Raw genomic sequence first — 22,702 nt, 5'->3', positions numbered from 1 at the left:
AAGAAATTAATAAAAAATAATATATTAATAAAATCCCTCTAGCTTGTAGGTTAACTGCAATGCAGTTTTCAGGAAAGTGAAGGGGTATCACAATGGCTGCATGTTTTTGTTCTGTACAGTGATAAGTATACTAGCCCTCCAAACCATGATAGAAGCCTGCTTTGTGTCATATTGCCTGAAAGGGAATGGGCCTACCTGAAATCTGACATTCTTCTGCAGCAAAGATAGGACAGAACATGCAAAATAGCTGACATAGAAAACCTTTAAGCCCTTGCACTGAGATCACAGAGGGGTCATTGCTATTTACATTGAAGAGATGCCTTACACAGGGCAGGGTTGTGATAAACACAGGGTAGGCTACTATAGTTTATGTTATGTCTCATGCAGGGGGCTATAGAATGGGCACAGTCATTAGTCTCCAGCATTGTAGAATAGATCTAAATATGGAATAGTCTCTAATATTGTATGATGGATATAGAAATATAAATGTTCTATGGAAACAGCACATAACCTATACACTATGACCATACACGACTATGGGGACTCTGAGGTCACTATCAGATGTGAAATTGGGGACAGTGCACAGAATAGAAGCCTGAACAATCCCAATGCATTACATGATGCTACAATGTTTCATACAGAGGTAAAATAAACAGTTACCAGGATAAACTAAACCACACTCACTGCTTTATTGAACAGACAGACGGTCACATTACACTAGGACTGTTTACAGCTTTTTTTACATTGTTGTCTCGACCAACATAAAAATAAAATAAAATATAAAAATCACAGTAACACAACAAAAGGGATCTATGGACTCCCAAACTTTCTTGTCGATAGCTTCACATTATGGCAATTTTTAGTTCATGTGCTGCGACCCTTAAATAAGCTCATCACATCATAATGATAGTTCATACAAAAAATAAAAAATAAACAAAAGAACAAAAAATATCAGTTCCACCTCCAAGGTGATTGGCTTTGTTCTACCATTGTCAACACGTAGGCAAAGGGTAAAACTGTAACCCTGTATGATTTTTATTTTAGGAAATCACAAAACATCTCCCTTCCAAATAAATAAAGTGTCCAAAGCAAACAGGGAACATAAAACAGCACTGGACATAAAGCCTGATCCCATGCACTGTCACATGCATTTAAAGCCATTTTGTAGATCCAAAAGAGCTCTCAATTTTCCAACGCACAAGGAAATAAAAACTACAAGAACCAAAATATATATATATTATTAATAATATTATAATTATCATTAGATTCTATAAATATTGAGTCATTTGTGGGATGGGGGTGGGGGGGTTTATAACCTTGTAATATCCTCTCGCTGATCCTGAGTTGAGCTTTGCGTTAGATCCTCGTTGGGAGTAGAACTGGAAGCAATGATGCTGTTATTGGAAGCGTTGGATGAGGTGGTGGATCTGACTTTTGTGTTAGGTAACCTGTGGTCTTTTTTCCATTTCATCCTCCTGTTCTGAAACCAGATCTTGATCTGCCTTTCCGACAGACACAAGGAGTGGGCTATCTCAATGCGCCTTCGCCTGGTCAGATATCTGTTATAATGAAATTCTTTCTCCAGTTCCAATACTTGCTGCCTGGTGTAAGCAGTTCTGGACCTCTTGGGCTCCCCTCCAGTGTAATTGGGGTTCACTGAGAAAGGAAATGAAGAGAGTCAGTAAAGGGAGCAGAGGGAATAAGGAAAGAACAGAGAGGGCAGTAGGAAAGAAGCTGAAGGAGGTAAGGAAGAGAAGGGAAAGGGGGTAAGGAAGAGAAGGGGGTAAAGGAAGGAATAGAGAGGACAGTAAGAAAGAAGGGGAAGGAGGTAAGTAAGGAACAGAAAGGGCAGTAGGGAAGAAGGAGAGAAAGCAGAGGGAAGAAGGACAGAGAGAAAAGGAGAAATCAGAGGGAAGAAGGTAAGGAAAGAACAGTGAGGACAGAAGGGGAGAAAGCAAAGGGAAGAGAGAAAAGAAGAAAGCAAAGGGAATAAGGAAAGAACAGAGAGGACAGAAGGAAAGAAGGGGAGAAAGCAGAGGAAGGAGGGAAGGAAAGAACAGAGAGGACAGTAGGAAAGAAGGGGAGACACCGATTATTATCAGGAACAGGGAAACACCAGATATAAGACATAAGAAGGGGTATCTGCTAAATGATTCCTAAAAAAAAACTGCAGTCCTTTCTGTTCTATTAGGAAGAAGGTTCCCTTAGCTCCAATGTGGCTGAATTATTTATGCACTCCTTCCAAAGCTATATAGGAGTTTTCCCTCTCTCCCTCTCTGAAACACACACACTCCACATAGAGAGCAGAATGAAGCACATGGCTGCAGCAGCCCAGACAGGCTTGGCTATAAAATTTATGGTGGGTGTAATTACCCATTCGTAGTCGTAAATCCAGTTCAATTGTGCTAACCCAAAGACTCTTTGAGCTTTAAAAAAAAAAAAGAGAAAGGAAAATGAAGAAGAGAGGTTAAGGCAGAAGAAAAGTTTCCTACCAGTACTGACGTGTATTTTCTTCATCCAGGGGTAGACTATGGGCTGTTTGGTGGCTGTGCTGGTGGGATGCTCAGGATTAGGCTGGTTGCAGGCTGGGGGTGCAGGGGAAGGAGTGGTGGTGGAGGTGGTGGTGGTGGATAGAGATGGTGTTGGAAGCTCACAGAGCTGAGGTTTGCCTACAAGGTGGTGGTTGCTTTGAGGTTGTCCATGGACCCTTGTGTGTGTGGCAGGGTTGCCTGTCCCCTGGATGCTGGCACAGCTGTACTGGCGCTCAGTGTAGGCTGTTCTTGGAGGGTACAGTTCCTGGTGGTGATGCTGGAATCCAGGGTCTCTGGACCGGCTATAATATTCCGGACTGTGTTCTGGGATATAGCTATTTTGCGAATATTCCTCGCATGGAGGAAATTTCGGATCGATGTAGTTAGAGTCCATCAAATACGAACTCATGATCATTAATTTCTGGAGTGGAAAATAATTTTTCTCGCTTTGTCGTTTTTCTGCTCCATAAAGCCCTCCTACTAGCTGGCGACCCCGTAAAGTTACTTTCACCATGTGACTCTAGGAGCCAATCACAACCTCCATGCTGGTCCCCGGATAAGGAACCTAAAGCTTATTTAAAATGTCATTTTCCCTTTGCATGTTTGTTGTTGTGTTGTGATCTCCTCTAGAGCTGCAGCCACCCAGTCATTAAGCCCTATGCTCTGGTTCTTGACTGTTTATCTGGATACTGCAAAGGGGATGTGTTGACTATTGCAAAAAGGAAGATATAGAAGTGGTTGATGGATACTAGAGGTGGGTGGAGAATCTACACCTCCTCCTTCTCCTACAAACATCGAGACCTTCTCATATGCAATATGCAATATTATCTATCTACTATCTGTCCTAAAATATATCCTAATCCCTTACCTGTCCGCCATACGTAGTGTATTCCCTCTTGCACCCTGGAGACTCCTATTCACAGTCTGAGCACCCTGCAAAGGCAAGAGAGAGAGTCATTATCTGATCAGGGATATCAATAGGAATAGCATTCCTTCTGTATCATATGGCATTAACTGTCTCTGTCCTGTTAACTGTTTACATGCTATATAATTGTAACTATGCATAGCCATATGTTTAATCATATATCACATCTAGGTATAGAATCACTATCAATACCATAAAGTCCCTTATGTACAGTGAACTGTTCCCATGCTATTCTCTGATTACTGTCCCTATAGTATATACTGTTGGCTAGGAATAGGCATATATTCACACTGTTTATGCAATGATTTAGCATTATGATTTAGATATCAAAATAGATGCATACAAAGCTACATACATATGAATAAAACAATTGCCCCATAATTACTTTTATACTATATGCTCTCAACTATTCATAACGTGTATAACTAAACATTCTTATATAATGCATTTTGGAACAGTTAAAGCTAATGGATATAGAATGAATGTGAACAATATACTGTCAACTATTCATATGCATTGCCTGCCTTTACCCTGTGAAGATCATGATATTTCATACTCTAAATACTGAAACATTGGTGGTAAAGCTATGGGATATGGAATGACTTATCTCTCTTGTAATTCTTGCAGCTATGTCCATAGGTGCCGCACTCCACAGGAACTAGAAGGAGAAACAAAGGGTTAATTCAAATCATTAAAAAAAAATAAAATCAAACAGACATTGTGGTCAGCTAGGAGCCTACTGGAATAAATTCTTATTTTGCCAGCACTTGATCACCCAAACTTCCCAGAGCCTCCTTGCCTGTCCCCAAACCTGTAGCCCCATGAGCAGAATGGATATGTCAGTCAGTAAGCAATGCAATCACAACAAGGCTGCATAGGACCTGGTCTGACCATGCAATCTCCAACTAGAAAGGGTCCCATCGTAGTTCCTTCTTAAAGAAAGCCAAAATAGCTGGAGAGGGACTGTAGTTATGTGCTCGATGCATCTATTTCACACTTGCTACTTCCAGCAGATAATATAGTGCTTAAAAAACCCTGGGAATTTATGTAAACATTTCCAAGCAAACAGCTATTCCAATTAGGTATTTTATCAAGAGCTTAGATTAGGCATTAAACATGGGAGTGGAGATATGTGATTGCTCCCCTGTTCAGCTTGATAACAATTATAGCATAGAATCATAGCTTGTAGGGCAATGCCATATTTTACTTGATAACAATAAAAGTGACACATAAAGTTAGCTGTTTATGTTTTATTTATTGCACTAAATGTGCCAGCGGTGTTGCAGGCTTTAGGTTCGTTCTAACAGCTTTTATAGGGCAGTAAAAGGCAATAAATCAGGCAGGAGGATTGGACTGCTTGGGACTTGCTCTTTTGCGGTGGCTGTTCAGTCTTTATAGGAAATGTAATAATGTGTTATTTTATGATTATTTAATCTACACCTTTAATCCACTCCTCCCCCCCCCCCCCCCCCATTCCACCAACCCAAAAGCACAAAAAGAAGGGAGACTAAAGTCAACATCTATATAGCCACTTTACACCAAGTGCTGCCTTCAGCACCAGGGATTTCAGGACAATTTATTCTAAAAAAGAAACAAAAAGTAATAATAAAAAAGAAAACACAGAGTGGAGGCTTGTAGCATCACCCATATACCCCCCTAGAGACGAATCTGTGAGTGCAGTATTCACACAAATTCGATTCTACAGGGTGCATATAAGCGCCTTCTTTACTGCTGCTGCTGCTGCTGCTCTCCTGGGGTGGGGGCTGTCTGTAAATTAAAAGTCCCATTAAAAAACCCACAATCGTTATAACGCTCTCCAGATGTGAGCCAGCCTGCTGTTATATGGAGCTGTAGTTCCCAAGTACCCACTAGCTTGTGCTTGCAGAAACTTAAATTGTGGGGGGTGAGGGGGGATTCTGAATCAGCCTTGTGGATTGCTATGGTTGGGCTCTGTTATCAAAGCTTTCGCTATGCCAGATTTTCCTGTGCCTGCATTAATGTGCCTGCATTCATTATAAAGTGTATCCATTTGGTGCCTGCGCAGGCTATTGTGCACCACTGGGACAGCCGTGTGCACTTTCCCATCATCCATGTCCATACATATGTACAACATGGTCCATTAGCAATACATGTGTCTTGTGAGGGGGGAAAGGGCTTCTTAGCATATGTCCTGCATCATGAGGAAAATAGTATTCATGTTTGTGCATGTATCTATGTGTGTCTCTGTGCATGCATTTATGTGCATGTGTGTATTGTATGTATGTGTCTTTTTGCATATATTGTTGCCTTTGTGCACGTATGTATTGCATGTATGTGTTTTTGTGCATATATGTTTGCCTTTGTGCATGTATGTATGTGTCTTTGTGCATATGTTTGCATTTGTGTATGTATGTGCCTTTGTGGAGTATGTATTGCATATATGTATTTTTGTGCATATATGTTTGCCTTTGTGCGAATATGTGTCTTTGTGCATGTATTTATTGCATGTAAGTACTTGTCTTTGTGCATATATGTTTGCCATTGTGCATGTATACGTCTTTGTGCATGTATATGGTTTTGTGCATGTATTTGTGTGTGTGTGTGCATGCATATATGTGTCTTTGGTCATGTATGTGTGCCTATGTGTTTATTTATGTGTCTGTGAGTTTGTATTTTATTATTTTCTGTCATTTTAAATAGTCAATAAATTCAATAAATGTGAGTGTATTAAATTGCAAAAAATAAAAAAAATAAAAAAAAATAACTATGCTGTTCTGTAGTCCAGGCTCATATTCTAGTCAGATCCCTTGCACACACACATCTATATATTTCTATGTTTATATATGATAATGTAGCCATATCTCAATCACAGCCTTTCCTTCTCTTTTCAAGCCATTCCTCTTTCTGCAAGCAGCGTCCATTGACTATAGAGCAGCCATGGCTGTGTGTAAGGTGCAGATCTGGGATCCACATCTTTATGCAGAAAGCATTAAAACACACACACTGCTGGGCTTTGTATAGAGAGAAAGGGGAGAAGGGCAGCTGTGTGCTCACAATGTAGCAGGCAGCAGCACTACAAGGACACAGCACAGATAGGGTTTACTAAACCCAAGGAGGATGAGTTGTAAACTATGTATGACCAAGCTCTGAAGTTTCCCTATGAGCAGATCATCAGTTCTGAGGTCTCTGGTTTTTTTTGTGCTACATAAAGAGGGTGGAAAATTCTCTGGCTGTGGAGGAACATTCTCTGCACAAATCGTCTTTTTTGACAGTTCTGAAGAAAAATAACTGTCTATTGTCCCTAAGGGTTCATTGAAGGTGCGATTACCATACTGACCGTTTTGCTAACCTGCACCTCTTGCAATTAGCAATCTGTGCTTGCTAAGAAAAATCAACCACTTTTCAGTAATTCTCATATACAGCAGATTTTTTTATTTTTATTTTATATATATATATATATATATATATATATATATATTTCTATTTTATTTGAGTTCTATTTATTTATTTATTTACTTGCCAGTTGTATTATTCTGTATATTTATGCTCACATCATCTATACATTGAGGCTGCAGATTTGTGTTTGACTATTTGTATTTTATTTGCCTTCTTTATTTGCCTTCTGTAGCTAGATACAATACCAATATCAGTTTGCTCCACAAGCTCCATTCATTTTTCTTTTCAATTGTTTTAGATTTTTTTTTTTCTGGGGAAAGCACAACTATTTATTCTTTCTTTTTTTTTAAAAAAAAAGGAAAGAAAGAAAAATTAAAAATGCATTTTGTGTTTGTTGGCAGAATGCAAAGATTATTGCCCTACCATAGTGAAATTCAATTTTCTTTAAATCTCGTTTAAAGTGGTCTTTTTTTTTTCCCCTCAAAGTGCACGCATTTTAATACTGGTTAGACAGCGTGACCTGAATTTCACCTCTGTTGCTTGACTTCCACCAATAGGTCACTGCCACAGAATATTGATGGTACAACTCAGTTGAAATCTGTCTCCACACAAATGGCCTTTAGATCTCATAGCTAGTTCAATAACTAGTTATAATGTAGAAGGGAAAAATGGGAGCCAGAGGCAAAGTAATTTGATGTTTCATTTTTATGCTGGAAAAAAAATAAAGTTGTTTTTATTTTTTTCATTTTCTTGTTTTTGTGCCTTTCTTTAAAAAAAATATATATATCTATTCCCCACATGTAGATGCTATAAAGGATTTCTAGTGCTGTTCTTTGGGTGTGCACAATGGGTGTAGTTCATGAACTCTGCAGGGCTTAATGCTGCGGATATTGAGGTGCAGCTACCCACTCGCTGGGACACACTGCTCCTCTCAGGATGCCACTTATCTATAGATTATATGACACGCCGAGGTATGTGCCCATGTCATGACTAAACCAGGGAGCAGAATTTAATATTGACAACTTTTAGTATAGAAATGACAGATATGTAGAAAGGGAGGCATTTGAGGATGCTTAATGTACTTTTAAAAAAGATAGTAATATGCATGTATTTATGATAGATAGATAGATAGATAGATAGATAGATAGATAGATAGATTATAGATAGATAGATAGATAGATAGATAGATGGATGTGTGTGTTTGTAAACACGATTGTTCAATTATTTATAATTATCAATATTTATTTGATTGTTATTAAATATCATTTGCAAATAAAATCTGGTTTCTTATAATATTTGCAGTCTAAATCTCTCGGTATTTTATCACCACTTTCAGCGTGCATTGGAATTACTGAGCCTGTCTATGTATTGAGTATAACACCAGATATTATTCTGTTTCTTTATCTCTATTATAAGCAGAATTAGTATCTCCAGGACAATGCAACCGAATCTTAAGAAGATGCTGCAAAAGTGGAGAGAAAACTTGACACTATTATTTCATAGGTAGAAGCTATGGTTGTAGGCTGCCAGGAATAGGTTTATCTCAAAAGCTTCTGATTTCACAGACACAACGTTATCATGTGTACACAGTAGTCTTGGCAGTATCCTCATATGAGGCTGTACTGGACACATAGGGTTACCATGAAAAAATATGTAGTTTATGGGTCATCTAGCAATGGGGGTTAATGGAGTTAAATATATGGGTTATATATATGGGTTACTCTAACTGATGCCTATCAAGGTATAATATTTAACGTTAAATACATATTATAATACATGTCATTAAAGGTCTATTTTAAATGTCCTGAAAGGGTTAATAAAATGGAACTGAATAGTGGGATTATTAATATAGCCATGAAGTTGATATAATGAATGTAGGTGAAAGTTTACTACTGATGGAGTTAATGTAATGAATGCAGTTAAAGTACTATTTCTTTCTTATACGACGAAAGGGTTAATACACTAAGCAAATAGGCTTTGTTTTTCTACTATAGCGAAAGGGTTAATGCAATGAATTTATTCTAAGTTATTTTTTTAGATAGTGAAAGGGTTAAAGGCACTGAGTGTTTGTGGGGGTTCATTTAATATACTGAGGGGAGAATAAAATACATCAGGTAAAGGTCATGTTTTGCATTGTTTGGAGTGTTTAAGGAGCAATATTCAGGTTTTTGTATAAAAACACCCAACAATGCTGAATAAACACCAGAACGATCAAATGCAACCAATTCCCTCCTGGAGATGAGGAGATCTCCCCTCCATAGGATGGGGACAGAAAATAAGGCATTTGAAACGCAGGTTGCAAACCAGCAGCTTCTTCTCAGTTACTATTGACAAAGCAGGCAATTGAGAATCGATGTAGTGATGAAGTGATTGTGTATGCAGATAGTAAGCTTCATCTGAGGGCAATTAGAGGTCTCCTGTGCTGAGGACCAGTGCAAGGTGCTGCTGGATCCTTGGAGCATCACTGCTGCCATCACTAACCAGTGATCCCATGGAGAAATCCATATTTTTCTATCACATCTTTGATCTTGAAAGACCCAAGTACCTGTGTGTGTATAAGCACCACTTAAATACTTGAATCCACTATAAACACTGTTTTATCAGTAGCTCAAGGGCACTAGAGGTGGGAGGACTAGATGAAATGTTTTTACATTTTACAAACCTCCATGCCCACCCTTTTTGCCCTTCTCTGAAGTCTAAAAGGAGTTGATTTTCAATATTTACCAAGGGAATGTGGTATCTGATATCTCTTCCCTCCTCTATGGACTATAACATGGAGTTGCCACAAAATGTAAATAATGTTCCTTAAGGTCCTGACTTGCCATTAAAAGGAATAGCTGAACTTTCCACAGCCCAAAAGGCCCACTCTACAAAGACATCTCCTATTATTATTATTATTATTATTATTATTATTATTATTATTATTATTATAATTAATATTATTATTTTAAAAGATTAAATAATAAAACCATATCTCGCCCCCCCCAGACTAGGTCAGAAGGTGGAGCCACTCATGGGAATCATGGGCACAAAGTTACACTGAACATGTTGTGAAAACTTCTATGGAGCCTGGAAGGACGGAGAAGCCTCAGTAGGACCCTAGAAGGATGAGGATTTTTATCTACAATCCAGGGATAATCCACTGTTGGACTGTACTGGCTGACATTACACATTTCAGAAAATGAGTTGATAAGGAAAACTTTAGATCAGAAGATGGTTACAGGAGATAAAGAAGCGTCCTGGAAGACGGTGGGAGATTTATAGGGGGTAAAGGGAAAAAAAATCTGAGACATCAAAAGACACAAGGAAAGATGAAAAGAGGTGAAGGGAGAATCCGGGTCACAAGAATTACAGAAAGGTGCGGGGAGATTAATAGAAGATGCAAAATAAAAAATAATGAAAATGAAGACATGTCCATGAGCAGTGAGCTGCTGCTGTTCTCCATGGTCCTCACCTCCTGTCTGATGCATTGCAATTGTTTTTGTTTAATACTTTTTTTATCCCAACATTACACTGTAAAAAAATATATATATACAAACGGAGCTGTATGAATAATATGGAGATGGGGAAAACAGTAACCCTTTCTGCCCTGCAATCAGTACATTTACTGACATGGAAAATATCAAAATGTACTACTTCTCGCTTAATAATACTTGTGCATGTCTTTTTGCTAGTAATTGGGTTGCATTACTTTGTATAAATTGTTATAACTACAATATACTTATATAATATATACATGTGTTCATGAGACTTACACTACAGTAGCTTTTTTTAACTTTTGTATGTGTACGTTCATTGTGCTTGTATGTATGTGTCTGCATGTATAGCTGTATGTACAGTATGTATGTGTTTCTATGTTTGTGAATATATATGCTATGTCTATCTATCTATCATCTATCTCCATACATATCTTCTTTGTTTTATATCTTTGTATCTATCTATCTATCTATCTATCTATCTATCTATCTATCGATCTATCTATCTCATATCTATCTATCTATCTATCTATCTCATATCTATCTATCTATCTATCTATCTATCTATCTATCTATCTATCTATCTATCTATCTATCTATCTGTCTATATATCCTCCTATCTATCTATCTATCTATCTATCTATCTATCTATCTATCTATCTATCTATCTATCCATTTCTATTTCTGTCTATATCTTTTCTTGCAGATATTTCCATATGCAGGCAGACCCAGGACCTGCTATGCTGGTGCTGTTAGCTGTACTGTTGTGTCTTTATGTGTCAATGCATGCTGAGTTATAAGGTGAACAAGCTCCCATTTAGAAGGTCGTTTGATAGCCCATTTGAGTCCGTAGACCTGCTATAAGGTGGTGGGGGTGTTTTCCCTTAAGTGGCATTTATGTTGGGTGTTATTATACCACACAGCCATCAATAAACCCGTTAGTGGGACCTGGAATCTAAGGACAGATCGTCTGCTCCTGCGCTCACGTTCATAATTTATGCAAAGATTGAGTGATAGGCACCTAGATCTGATTTATAAGTTGTCAGCTTGTATTTTCTTCTGCTAGAGGGGTGAAATTAGCTTTCAGACAGAAAAAAAATATACACACATATACTGCAATTGCAAAACCATCCTGACCCAGATGGGAGCCCTCACTGGATGAAAGGGGCATTCTCCATCTACAATTGTACAGTCCTGTCTGTGTATGTGGAGATATACACATGTGAACCTCAGTGACATGTACAAACACATGGAGCAACTCATGTAGACCTATATGTAAGAGCATGGAGCAACAGGTGTAGACTTCAGGACCATGTATGCACAGGATGTTATGTAGACCTGGGAGCCATGTACAATTACATATAGGTTTTACTATTGCCTTATCGTATATGCCCTGTTTATATATAAGTACACCGGGTATGTATGTGCTAATGTGCAAAACGTGTAGACCTTGATAAGTGCATGCTTAAGTATTTGTAAATGTATGGAGAAACACATGTAGACAAAAAGTACCATACAGATCTATGAGCAAGAGGTGTGGAAACAGGAGATGTGTATAGGTTACTATTGTGGAACATATGATACATTAAATACACTTTGTACATGGATGTGACTGATGCTCTGTGCTGCTATGAACATGGAAGAAACACATCTGTCCAACATTAACTAGATATTCACAGCTGTTTTAAGCCCCTGCTTTACTCTGAAATGACAATTCTCCATTTGCTGGCATAATGTGAAGTTTGTGAATGGATTGTTTGTGATGGAAGGTAAGCAAAGGGCAGGGGACATATTGATGTTGGCTTGCAGTAACCTGGACTCTATAGGTCATATTTTCACCAATTGTAAGCAGATGATCAGGGCCAATGTCACCATAAAGGTAGCACAGGAACAACTTGGGCTGGTGATTATGCAGCTGAAGACAGACAGAACATGAAAGAAATGGCTCATTCTGCGATGAAAGAAGCAGATGTGGGAGACAGAAAACTCCCAGGCAGCTCAGCCCTGTCCTTTCACACCTTGTGCACTGTTTGTTCTCAGGCTTTTGTCTCATTCTCACCTTTCTGGCTTTTATTGACTGTCTGATGCTTTGTTCTTACCACTGGTCTCATAGGTTTTCCAGTTTAATTAGTTTCTTTCCTATCCTACTTCAATCTATTTCTTTTTTTTTTTTTTTGCAGAGAAGTGTGTCAGTGTGTTTATGTGTGTGTATTTATGTGTGTCAGTGTGTTTATCTGTGTGTATTTATGTGTGTGTCAGTGTGCTTGCGTTTATGTGTGTCCGTGTGTTTGTGTGTGTATCAGTGTGCTTATGTGTGTCAGTGTCTCTATGTGTCAGTGTGTCTATGTATCAGTGTGTCTATGTGTCAGTGTGTCTATGTGTCAGTGTGTCTATGTGTCAGTGTGTCTATGTGTCAGTGTGTCTATGTGTCAGTGTGTCAGTGTCTATGTATCAGTGTGCTTATGTGTGTCAGTGTGCTTATGTGTGTCAGTGTGTCTATGTATCAGTGTGTCTATGTATCAGTGTGTCTATGTGTCAGTGTATCTATGTATCAGTGTGCTTATGTGTGTCAGTGTGTCTATGTGTCAGTGTGTCTATGTGTCAGTGTGTCTATGTATCAGTGTGCTTATGTGTGTCAGTGTGTTTATGTGTCAGTGTGTCTATGTATCAGTGTGTCTATGTGTCAGTGTGTCTATGTGTCAGTGTGTCTATGTGTCAGTGTGTCTATGTGTCAATGTGTCTATGTATCAGTGTGCTTATGTGTGTCAGTGTGTCTATGTATCTGTGTGCTTATGTGTGTCAGTGTGTCTATGTATCTGTGTGCTTATGTGTGTCAGTGTGTCTATGTATCTGTGTGCTTATGTGTGTCAGTGTGTCTATGTATCTGTGTGCTTATGTGTGTCAGTGTGTCTATGTATCTGTGTGCTTATGTGTGTCAGTGTGTCTATGTATCTGTGTGCTTATGTGTGTCAGTGTGTCTATGTATCTGTGTGCTTATGTGTGTCAGTGTGCTTATGTGTGTCAGTGTGTCTATGTATCTGTGTGCTTATGTGTGTCAGTGTGTCTATGTATCTGTGTGCTTATGTGTGTCAGTGTGTTTATGTGTTGTACAGTGACTACAGTTTACATTGTGTGCTTGTCTGCTATGTTTGTGCACAGTGTATGTTATGCTTCTATGAGGTATTGTGTTTGTTCCCTCTTATTTCATTTTAACCCTATTAGTATTATTATTATTATTATTTTCATTCTCCATTGGTTGAATCTATGGACACTATTGTGTTGTAATATGGATTTTACACTATTTTACTGCCAGTTCCTATGCAATAGATCTATAGTTTTCTTGGATCCGTTTAGAGGTCCTGTTCACACCACTGTGTATTCCCAGGAAGCAGCAGTCGTGTTTTAACACATGTATGGACCCTCTCTTGTTTTTCATTCTTGTTTTTGAGGCACCTCTGGGAATTGTGCAACAGCAATGGCAAATCCGAGGAATTCCCAGAGTACAGAGACAGTCTCTGCTTCCTGTGATCAGGGCAGGACACCTACCGGCGTTTATGGCCCCTTCTATGAAGCTCTGCCACCGCCGCTTAACACTTCAGCTGCCAGATGGACATGGGCTCCATATAAATAACCATTATTCTCCTTTCATCTTTGGTCAGATAGTCTTACCTAGCGTTGTAACCGGGGACCTTGTGCTCAGGAACCTGCGGAGGAAAGGAGGAATAGATTGGTCACTGGACTGGAAGAACATCTATGTATGTGCTGCCATACCATCCAATGCTACTTTGTATCACATCTGGTCCTGGATATGGCTTGTGGGAAATGACACAACGTGTATGGGGTAAAAAGAAGAGAATAAATAGAGTCGACCTGGCATTTAAAGGGTTATGTGGCAACCTAAAACTCTCCGCAGCATGGAGGTCCTATCATTCACATTACAGCTCGGAGCCTTGCCGAAATGTATTGCATTGATAGAATTTACAAATGGAAATTCGCCATTAGAAAAGGAATAGCTGATTAAAATTGATTTTGTTTAACTTAATAACCGTGTTATCCCCTTAGGTTTCACTGACCTCTCCTGATGCCAAGCAGCCTCATCATTTGTATCCTCTGTAACAACATTTCCTCATCTGGATTCTGATATTTCATATCAATTCAGATATTATGATAGCATCTGCTTGTATTTACCATGAAATACACAATAAAGATGTTTCTATAAACTTGTCCTGATTCTTTTTTTTATTCTGAAGGTGTTGATGCTGTATGTGCAGTGCAGGTGGGACCTGAGGGTCCCTGGGATGTTTGGAAACAACTGAACATTGGAGAATCAGCCTCAGGTGGATAAGGGACCCGAAACTGGCTCTTCACATAAAATGATGCAGTCTTTGCTTCCCATGGAAACGAATAAATAGATCCAAAATTCCTGTTTTACCTTTTTAGAATTTGCATATGATACAAACTAATTGAATCTATTAAGTTATCTCCGTGTGTGTAAATATATATTAGACTAGGAGTTAATATTCTTAAATATTCAAACAAGTTAAACCTAAATTATACAATAGCTAACCATAGAATAACAGCAAAGTAAAATAAAATCATCTTGATTTCGTTTTGAAAGTCAAGCAGAACAAATAGAGAGAGGCAGGAACAATACAAAGAGTAGGGTGAATTGGTGGGCAGGAAAAGTAAAATACAAACACACCTCACACCACACACACACATACCAGATACACACACATACACACACATACACAGACACACACACACACACACACACACACACACACATACACAGACACACACACACACACACACACACACATACACATACACAGACACACACATACCAGATACACACACACACACATACCAGATACACACACACACACACACACACACACCTCACACACATACATTGTTAATATCTCCCGTTTTCTTCTGATCTGTCTACTTTCTATGGTTATCTATTATTGGTCCTTCTTATCATTTCCCATAATTTCTCGCACTGTATATAATTACATAACCAGGTTCCTGAACATCTCCATGTGGATCACACATTTGTTCATTGATAGTCAACCTTCAGTGCACTATAAATTCCAGCATGCCTATGTGACAGGATTCGTTGTTTTAGTGTGGTATCTTCAGTTAAGATCCCATGTATATGATACAGGTATATACTGTAGACTACATTGCCCTGGTGTATACAGGTATATACTGTAGACTACTTTGCCCTGGTGTATACAGGTATATACTGTAGACTACTTTGGTGTATACGGGTATATACTGTAGACTACTTTGGTGTATACAAGTATATACTGTAGACTACTTTGCCCTGGTGTATACAGGTATATACTGTAGACTACTTTGCCCTGGTGTATACAGGTATGTACTGTAGACTACTTTGCCCTGGTGTATACAGGTATATACTGTAGAGTACTTTGCCCTAGTGTATACAGGTATTTACTGTAGAGTACTTTGCCGTGGTGTATACAGGTATATACTGTAGACTACGTTGCCCTGGTGTATACAGGTATATACTGTAGACTACTTCTTCCCTGGTGTATACAGGTATATACTGTAGAGTACTTTTCCCTGGTGTATACAGGTATATTCTGTAGAGTACTTTGCCCTGATGTATACAGATATATTCTGTAGAGTACTTTTCCCTGGTGTATACAGGTATATACTGTAGAGTACTTTGCCCTGGTGTATACAGGTATATACTGTAGACTACTTTGCCCTGGTGTATACAGGTATATACTGTAGACTACTTTGCCCTGGTGTATACAGATATATTCTGTAGAGTACTTTTCCCTGGTGTATACAGGTATATACTGTAGACTACTTTGCTCTGGTGTATACAGGTATATACTGTAGACTACTTTGCCCTGGTGTATACAGGTATATACTGTAGACTACTTCTTCCCTGGTGTATACAGGTATATACTGTAGAGTACTTTTCCCTGGTGTATACAGGTATATTCTGTAGAGTACTTTGCCCTGATGTATACAGATATATTCTGTAGAGTACTTTTCCCTGGTGTATACAGGTATATACTGTAGAGTACTTTGCCCTGGTGTATACAGGTATATACTGTAGACTACTTTGCCCTGGTGTATACAGGTATATACTGTAGACTACTTTGCCCTGGTGTATACAGATATATTCTGTAGAGTACTTTTCCCTGGTGTATACAGGTATATACTGTAGACTACTTTGCTCTGGTGTATACAGGTATATACTGTAGACTACTTTGCCCTGGTGTATACAGGTATATACTGTAGACTACTTTGCCCTGGTGTATACAGGTATGTACTGTAGACTACTTTGCTCTGGTGTATACAGGTATATACTGTAGACTACTTTGCCCTGGTGTATACAGGTATATACTGTAGACTGCTTTGCCCTGGTGTATACAGGTATATACTGTAGACTGCTTTGCCCTGGTGTATACAGGTATGTACTGTAGACTACTTTGCCCTGGTGTATACAGGTATATTCTGTAGAGTACTTTGCCCTGGTGTATACAGGTATATACTGTAGAGTACTTTGCCCTGGTGTATACAGGTATATACTGTAGACTACTTTGCTCTGGTGTATACAGGTATATACTGTAGACTACTTTGCCCTGGTGTATACAGGTATATACTGTAGACTACTTTGCTCTGGTGTATACAGGTATATACTGTAGACTACTTTGCCCTGGTGTATACAGATATATTCTGTAGAGTACTTTTCCCTGGTGTATACAGGTATATACTGTAGACTACTTTGCTCTGGTGTATACAGGTATATACTGTAGACTACTTTGCCCTGGTGTATACAGGTATGTACTGTAGACTACTTTGCTCTGGTGTATACAGGTATATACTGTAGACTACTTTGCCCTGGTGTATACAGGTATATACTGTAGACTGCTTTGCCCTGGTGTATACAGGTATATACTGTAGACTGCTTTGCCCTGGTGTATACAGGTATGTACTGTAGACTACTTTGCCCTGGTGTATACAGGTATATTCTGTAGAGTACTTTGCCCTGGTGTATACAGGTATATACTGTAGAGTACTTTGTCCTGGTGTATACAGGTATATACTGTAGAGTACTTTGCCCTGGTGTATACAGGTATATACTGTAGAGTACTTTGCCCTGGTGTATACAGGTATATACTGTAGAGTACTTTGCCCTGGTGTATACAGGTATATACTGTAGAGTACTTTGCCCTGGTGTATACAGGTATATACTGTAGACTGCTTTGCCCTGGTGTATACAGGTATATACTGTAGAGTACTTTGCCCTGGTGTATACAGGTATATACTGTAGACTGCTTTGCCCTGGTGTATACAGGTATGTACTGTAGAGTACTTTGCCCTGGTGTATACAGGTATATACTGTAGAGTACTTGACCCTGGTGTATACAGGTATATACTGTAGACTACTTTGCCCTGGTGTATATAGGTATATACTGTAGAGTACTTTACCCTGGTGTATACAGGTATATACTGTAGAGTACTTTACCCTGGTGTATACAGGTATATACTGTAGAGTACTTTGCCCTGGTGTATACAGGTATATACTGTAGAGTACTTTACCCTGGTGTATACAGGTATATACTGTAGAGTACTTTGCCCTGGTGTATACAGGTATATACTGTAGAGTACTTTGCCCTGGTGTATACAGGTATATACTGTAGACTACTTTGCCCTGGTGTATACAGGTATATACTGTAGAGTACTTTGCCCTGGTGTATACAGGTATATACTGTAGAGTACTTTGCCCTGGTGTATACAGGTATATACTGTAGAGTACTTTGCCCTGGTGTATATAGGTATATACTGTAGAGTACTTGGCCCTGGTGTATACAGGTATATACTGTAGACTACTTTGCCCTGGTGTATACAGGTATATTCTGTAGAGTACTTTGCCCTGGTGTATACAGGTATATACTGTTGACTACTTTGCCCTGGTGTATATAGGTATATACTGTAGAGTACTTTGCCCTGGTGTATACAGGTATATACTGTAGAGTACTTTTTCCCTGGTGTATACAGGTATATACTGTAGACTACTTTGCCCTGGTGTATACAGATATATACTGTAGAGTACTTTGCCCTGATGTATACAGGTATATACTGTAGAGTACTTTGCCCTGGTGTATACAGGTATATACTGTAGACTACTTTACCCTGGTGTATACAGGTATATACTGTAGAGTACTTTGCCCTGGTGTATACAGGTATATACTGTAGAGTACTTTGCCCTGGTGTATACAGGTATATACTGTAGACTACTTTGCCCTGGTGTATACAGGTATATACTGTAGAGTACTTTGTCCTGGTGTATACAGGTATATACTGTAGAGTACTTTGTCCTGGTGTATACAGGTATATACTGTAGAGTACTTTGCCCTGGTGTATACAGGTATATACTGGAGAGTACTTGACCCTGGTGTATACAGGTATATACTGTAGAGTACTTTACCCTGGTGTATACAGGTATATACTGTAGAGTACTTTGCCCTGGTGTATACAGGTATATACTGTAGAGTACTTTGCCCTGGTGTATACAGGTATATACTGTAGAGTACTTTGTCCTGGTGTATACAGGTATATACTGTAGAGTACTTTGCTCTGGTGTATACAGGTATATACTGTAGAGTACTTTGTCCTGGTGTATACAGGTATATACTGTAGAGTACTTTGTCCTGGTGTATACAGGTATATACTGTAGAGTACTTTGCCCTGGTGTATACAGGTATATACTGTAGAGTACTTTGTCCTGGTGTATACAGGTATATACTGTAGAGTACTTTGCCCTGGTGTATACAGGTATATACTGTAGAGTACTTTGTCCTGGTGTATACAGGTATATACTGTAGAGTACTTTGCCCTGGTGTATACAGGTATATACTGTAGAGTACTTTGCCCTGGTGTATACAGGTATATACTGTAGAGTACTTGGCCCTGGTGTATACAGGTATATACTGTAGAGTACTTTGTCCTGGTGTATACAGGTATATACTGTAGAGTACTTTGTCCTGGTGTATACAGGTATATACTGTAGAGTACTTTGCCCTGGTGTATACAGGTATATACTGTAGAGTACTTGGCCCTGGTGTATGCAGGTATATACTGTAGAGTACTTTGTCCTGGTGTATACAGGTATATACTGTAGAGTACTTTGCCCTGGTGTATACAGGTATATACTGTAGAGTACTTTTTCCCTGGTGTATACAGGTATATACTGTAGAGTACTTTGTCCTGGTGTATACAGGTATATACTGTAGAGTACTTTGTCCTGGTGTATACAGGTATATACTGTAGAGTACTTTACCCTGGTGTATACAGGTATATACTGTAGAGTACTTTGCCCTGGTGTATACAGGTATATACTGTAGAGTACTTTGTCCTGGTGTATACAGGTATATACTGTAGAGTACTTTGTCCTGGTGTATACAGGTATATACTGTAGAGTACTTGGCCCTGGTGTATACAGGTATGTACTGTAGAGTACTTTGCCCTGGTGTATACAGGTATATACTGTAGAGTACTTTGTCCTGGTGTATACAGGTATATACTGTAGAGTACTTTGCCCTGGTGTATACAGGTATATACTGTAGAGTACTTTGTCCTGGTGTATACAGGTATATACTGTAGAGTACTTTGCCCTGGTGTATACAGGTATATACTGTAGAGTACTTTGCCCTGGTGTATACAGGTATATACTGTAGAGTACTTGGCCCTGGTGTATACAGGTATATACTGTAGAGTACTTTGTCCTGGTGTATACAGGTATATACTGTAGAGTACTTTGTCCTGGTGTATACAGGTATATACTGTAGAGTACTTTGCCCTGGTGTATACAGGTATATACTGTAGAGTACTTGGCCCTGGTGTATGCAGGTATATACTGTAGAGTACTTTGTCCTGGTGTATACAGGTATATACTGTAGAGTACTTTGCCCTGGTGTATACAGGTATATACTGTAGAGTACTTTTTCCCTGGTGTATACAGGTATATACTGTAGAGTACTTTGTCCTGGTGTATACAGGTATATACTGTAGAGTACTTTGTCCTGGTGTATACAGGTATATACTGTAGAGTACTTTACCCTGGTGTATACAGGTATATACTGTAGAGTACTTTGCCCTGGTGTATACAGGTATATACTGTAGAGTACTTTGTCCTGGTGTATACAGGTATATACTGTAGAGTACTTTGTCCTGGTGTATACAGGTATATACTGTAGAGTACTTGGCCCTGGTGTATACAGGTATGTACTGTAGAGTACTTTGCCCTGGTGTATACAGGTATATACTGTAGAGTACTTTGCCCTGGTGTATACAGGTATATACTGTAGAGTACTTTGCCCTGGTGTATACAGGTATATACTGTAGAGTACTTTGTCCTGGTGTATACAGGTATATACTGTAGAGTACTTGGCCCTGGTGTATACAGGTATATACTGTAGAGTACTTTGCCCTGGTGTATACAGGTATGTACTGTAGAGTACTTTGCCCTGGTGTATACAGGTATATACTGTAGAGTACTTTGTCCTGGTGTATACAGGTATATACTGTAGACTACTTTGCCCTGGTGTATACAGGTATATACTGTAGAGTACTTTGCCCTGGTGTATACAGGTATATACTGTAGAGTACTTTGTCCTGGTGTATACAGGTATATACTGTAGAGTACTTGGCCCTGGTGTATACAGGTATGTACTGTAGAGTACTTTGCCCTGGTGTATACAGGTATATACTGTAGAGTACTTTGTCCTGGTGTATACAGGTATATACTGTAGACCTCCTTGTGTTTGCGTCCCCTCCTGATGTCGGTGGAGCTCGTATTATCAGACGGGGAACGATAACTGTAATTGCCAAATCGTTTGTTCCTGAAGTTGTTTTGACTTTTCCATCCCAAGAAATGCCGTTGTCTCTAATTAGATGGTGTAATTGTGGGCTGATGGGCCCATTTAATAGGTACATTAAGCAAACAGAACAGAGTGGGGTCGCAGAGTTGTATTTAAATCTCAGCAGCCTCTGTGGTTTATTGCAGGTGGTGGCAGTAATGTCACCGGCACACTGGGAGGAGGGTGACATGGAGCTAACAGTGCAGTGTTTATGGCTGTGGCACATTAGGGTGATATTTACAAGCCTGGTGCTGCTACTAGCAGGACTGTATGATGCCTGGGGGTAATGTACTAGACACTGCATAATTACACTGCAGCCCCCATGTTGACAGCTGCAGCTCCCACTCTGCTCTGCTATCACACGATCCACGAATTTCCTTTAGCCCATTATCCTTGCTGCAGGATTTCTGGAACAGGACCAGTCCTTCTGGAAACATTGGATTAGCAAGGATTGTAGCCTTGAACACGTTACAGATTTATTCCAAGCCTTTAACTAATAACAATTATTTCTACCTAAAGGTTTAGCTTGTCAGGATGCTGGGTGACCACCAGTATGACCAGTAGTGTGGGTCACAAAGGATGGTCGACTAGTTTTCCTAAGGGCTCGTTCACACGACCGTTGGTGTCCCGTTCCCGTATTGCGGATCCGCAATACACGGGCACCGTTCCGTTGTCATTTCGCATCACGGATGCGGACCCATTCATTTCAATGGGTTCGCAAATCCGGAGATGTGGAACGGAAGCACGGAACAGAACACTACGGAAGCACTACGGAGCGCTTTCTGGGATTCCGTTCCGCGTCTCGGCACCGCAAAGAGATAGAACTTGCTCTATCTTTTTGTGGAACGGAGGGATCACGGACCCATTCAAGTGAATGGGTCTGCGATCCCCATGCGCCTGCCCCACGGAAGGTGCCCATGCATTGCGGACCGCAATTTGTGGTGCACAGCATTGTGTTTTTCACGCAGCCCTGGCCCCATAGAAATGAATGAGGCTTCATTGGAAAACGCATTGCATCTGAAAGCAAGTGCGGGTGCGATACATTTTTCACTGATGGTTGCTAAGAGATGTTGTTTGCAAACCTTCAGTTTTTATCACGTGCGTGAAAAACACATCAAAACGCATTGCACCTGCGCAAAAAAAAAACTGAACAACTGAACGCAATCGCAGACAAAGCTGACTGAAACTTGCTTGCAAAATGGTGCGAGTTTCACTGAACGCACCCTGAACGCATCCGGAGCCAATCCGTCACGCTCGTGTGAAAAAAGCCTAAGGCCCCTTTCACACGGGTGAGTATTCCACGCGGATGCGATGCGTGAGGTGAACGCATTGCACCCGCACTGAATACCGACCCATTCATTTCTATGGGGCTGTTCACATGAGCGGTGATTTTCACGCATCACTTGTGCTTTGCTCTATATTCAGCAAGTGCGGATGCGGTGCGATTTTCACACATGGTTGCTAGGTGACAGTCTATTCACTGTA

The 22,702-nt window shown here is 39.6% G+C and overlaps 1 protein-coding gene across 9 annotated transcripts in view; it reads right to left on the bottom strand.

Moving 5' to 3' along the window:
• Nucleotides 1–734: 734 nt before the first annotated feature.
• Nucleotides 735–22,702, bottom strand: part of HOXC4 (homeobox C4) — a 132,811-nt gene continuing 110,843 nt past the window's right edge. For 3 of the 9 annotated variants that reach the window (XM_040425838.1, XM_040425837.1, XM_040425836.1), the window contains exons 2-6: nt 13,977–14,011; nt 4,064–4,114; nt 3,400–3,464; nt 2,374–2,426; nt 735–1,656 (exon numbers count right to left, since the gene is read on the bottom strand). In XM_040425838.1, the coding sequence (XP_040281772.1) occupies nt 1,310–1,656; nt 2,374–2,426; nt 3,400–3,464; nt 4,064–4,093 (495 nt within the window). In that variant the 5' untranslated portion in view covers nt 4,094–4,114; nt 13,977–14,011 and the 3' untranslated portion in view covers nt 735–1,309. The other 6 variants (XM_040425835.1, XM_040425839.1, XM_040425840.1 and 3 more) reach the window with 6 other exon arrangements.

Source organism: Bufo bufo, chromosome 3, assembly GCF_905171765.1.
Source record: "Bufo bufo chromosome 3, aBufBuf1.1, whole genome shotgun sequence".
NCBI classification, from domain to species: domain Eukaryota; kingdom Metazoa; phylum Chordata; class Amphibia; order Anura; family Bufonidae; genus Bufo; species Bufo bufo.
Note: the sequence above shows the minus strand (reverse complement) of the source record. Positions and strands in the feature narration are given on the sequence as shown.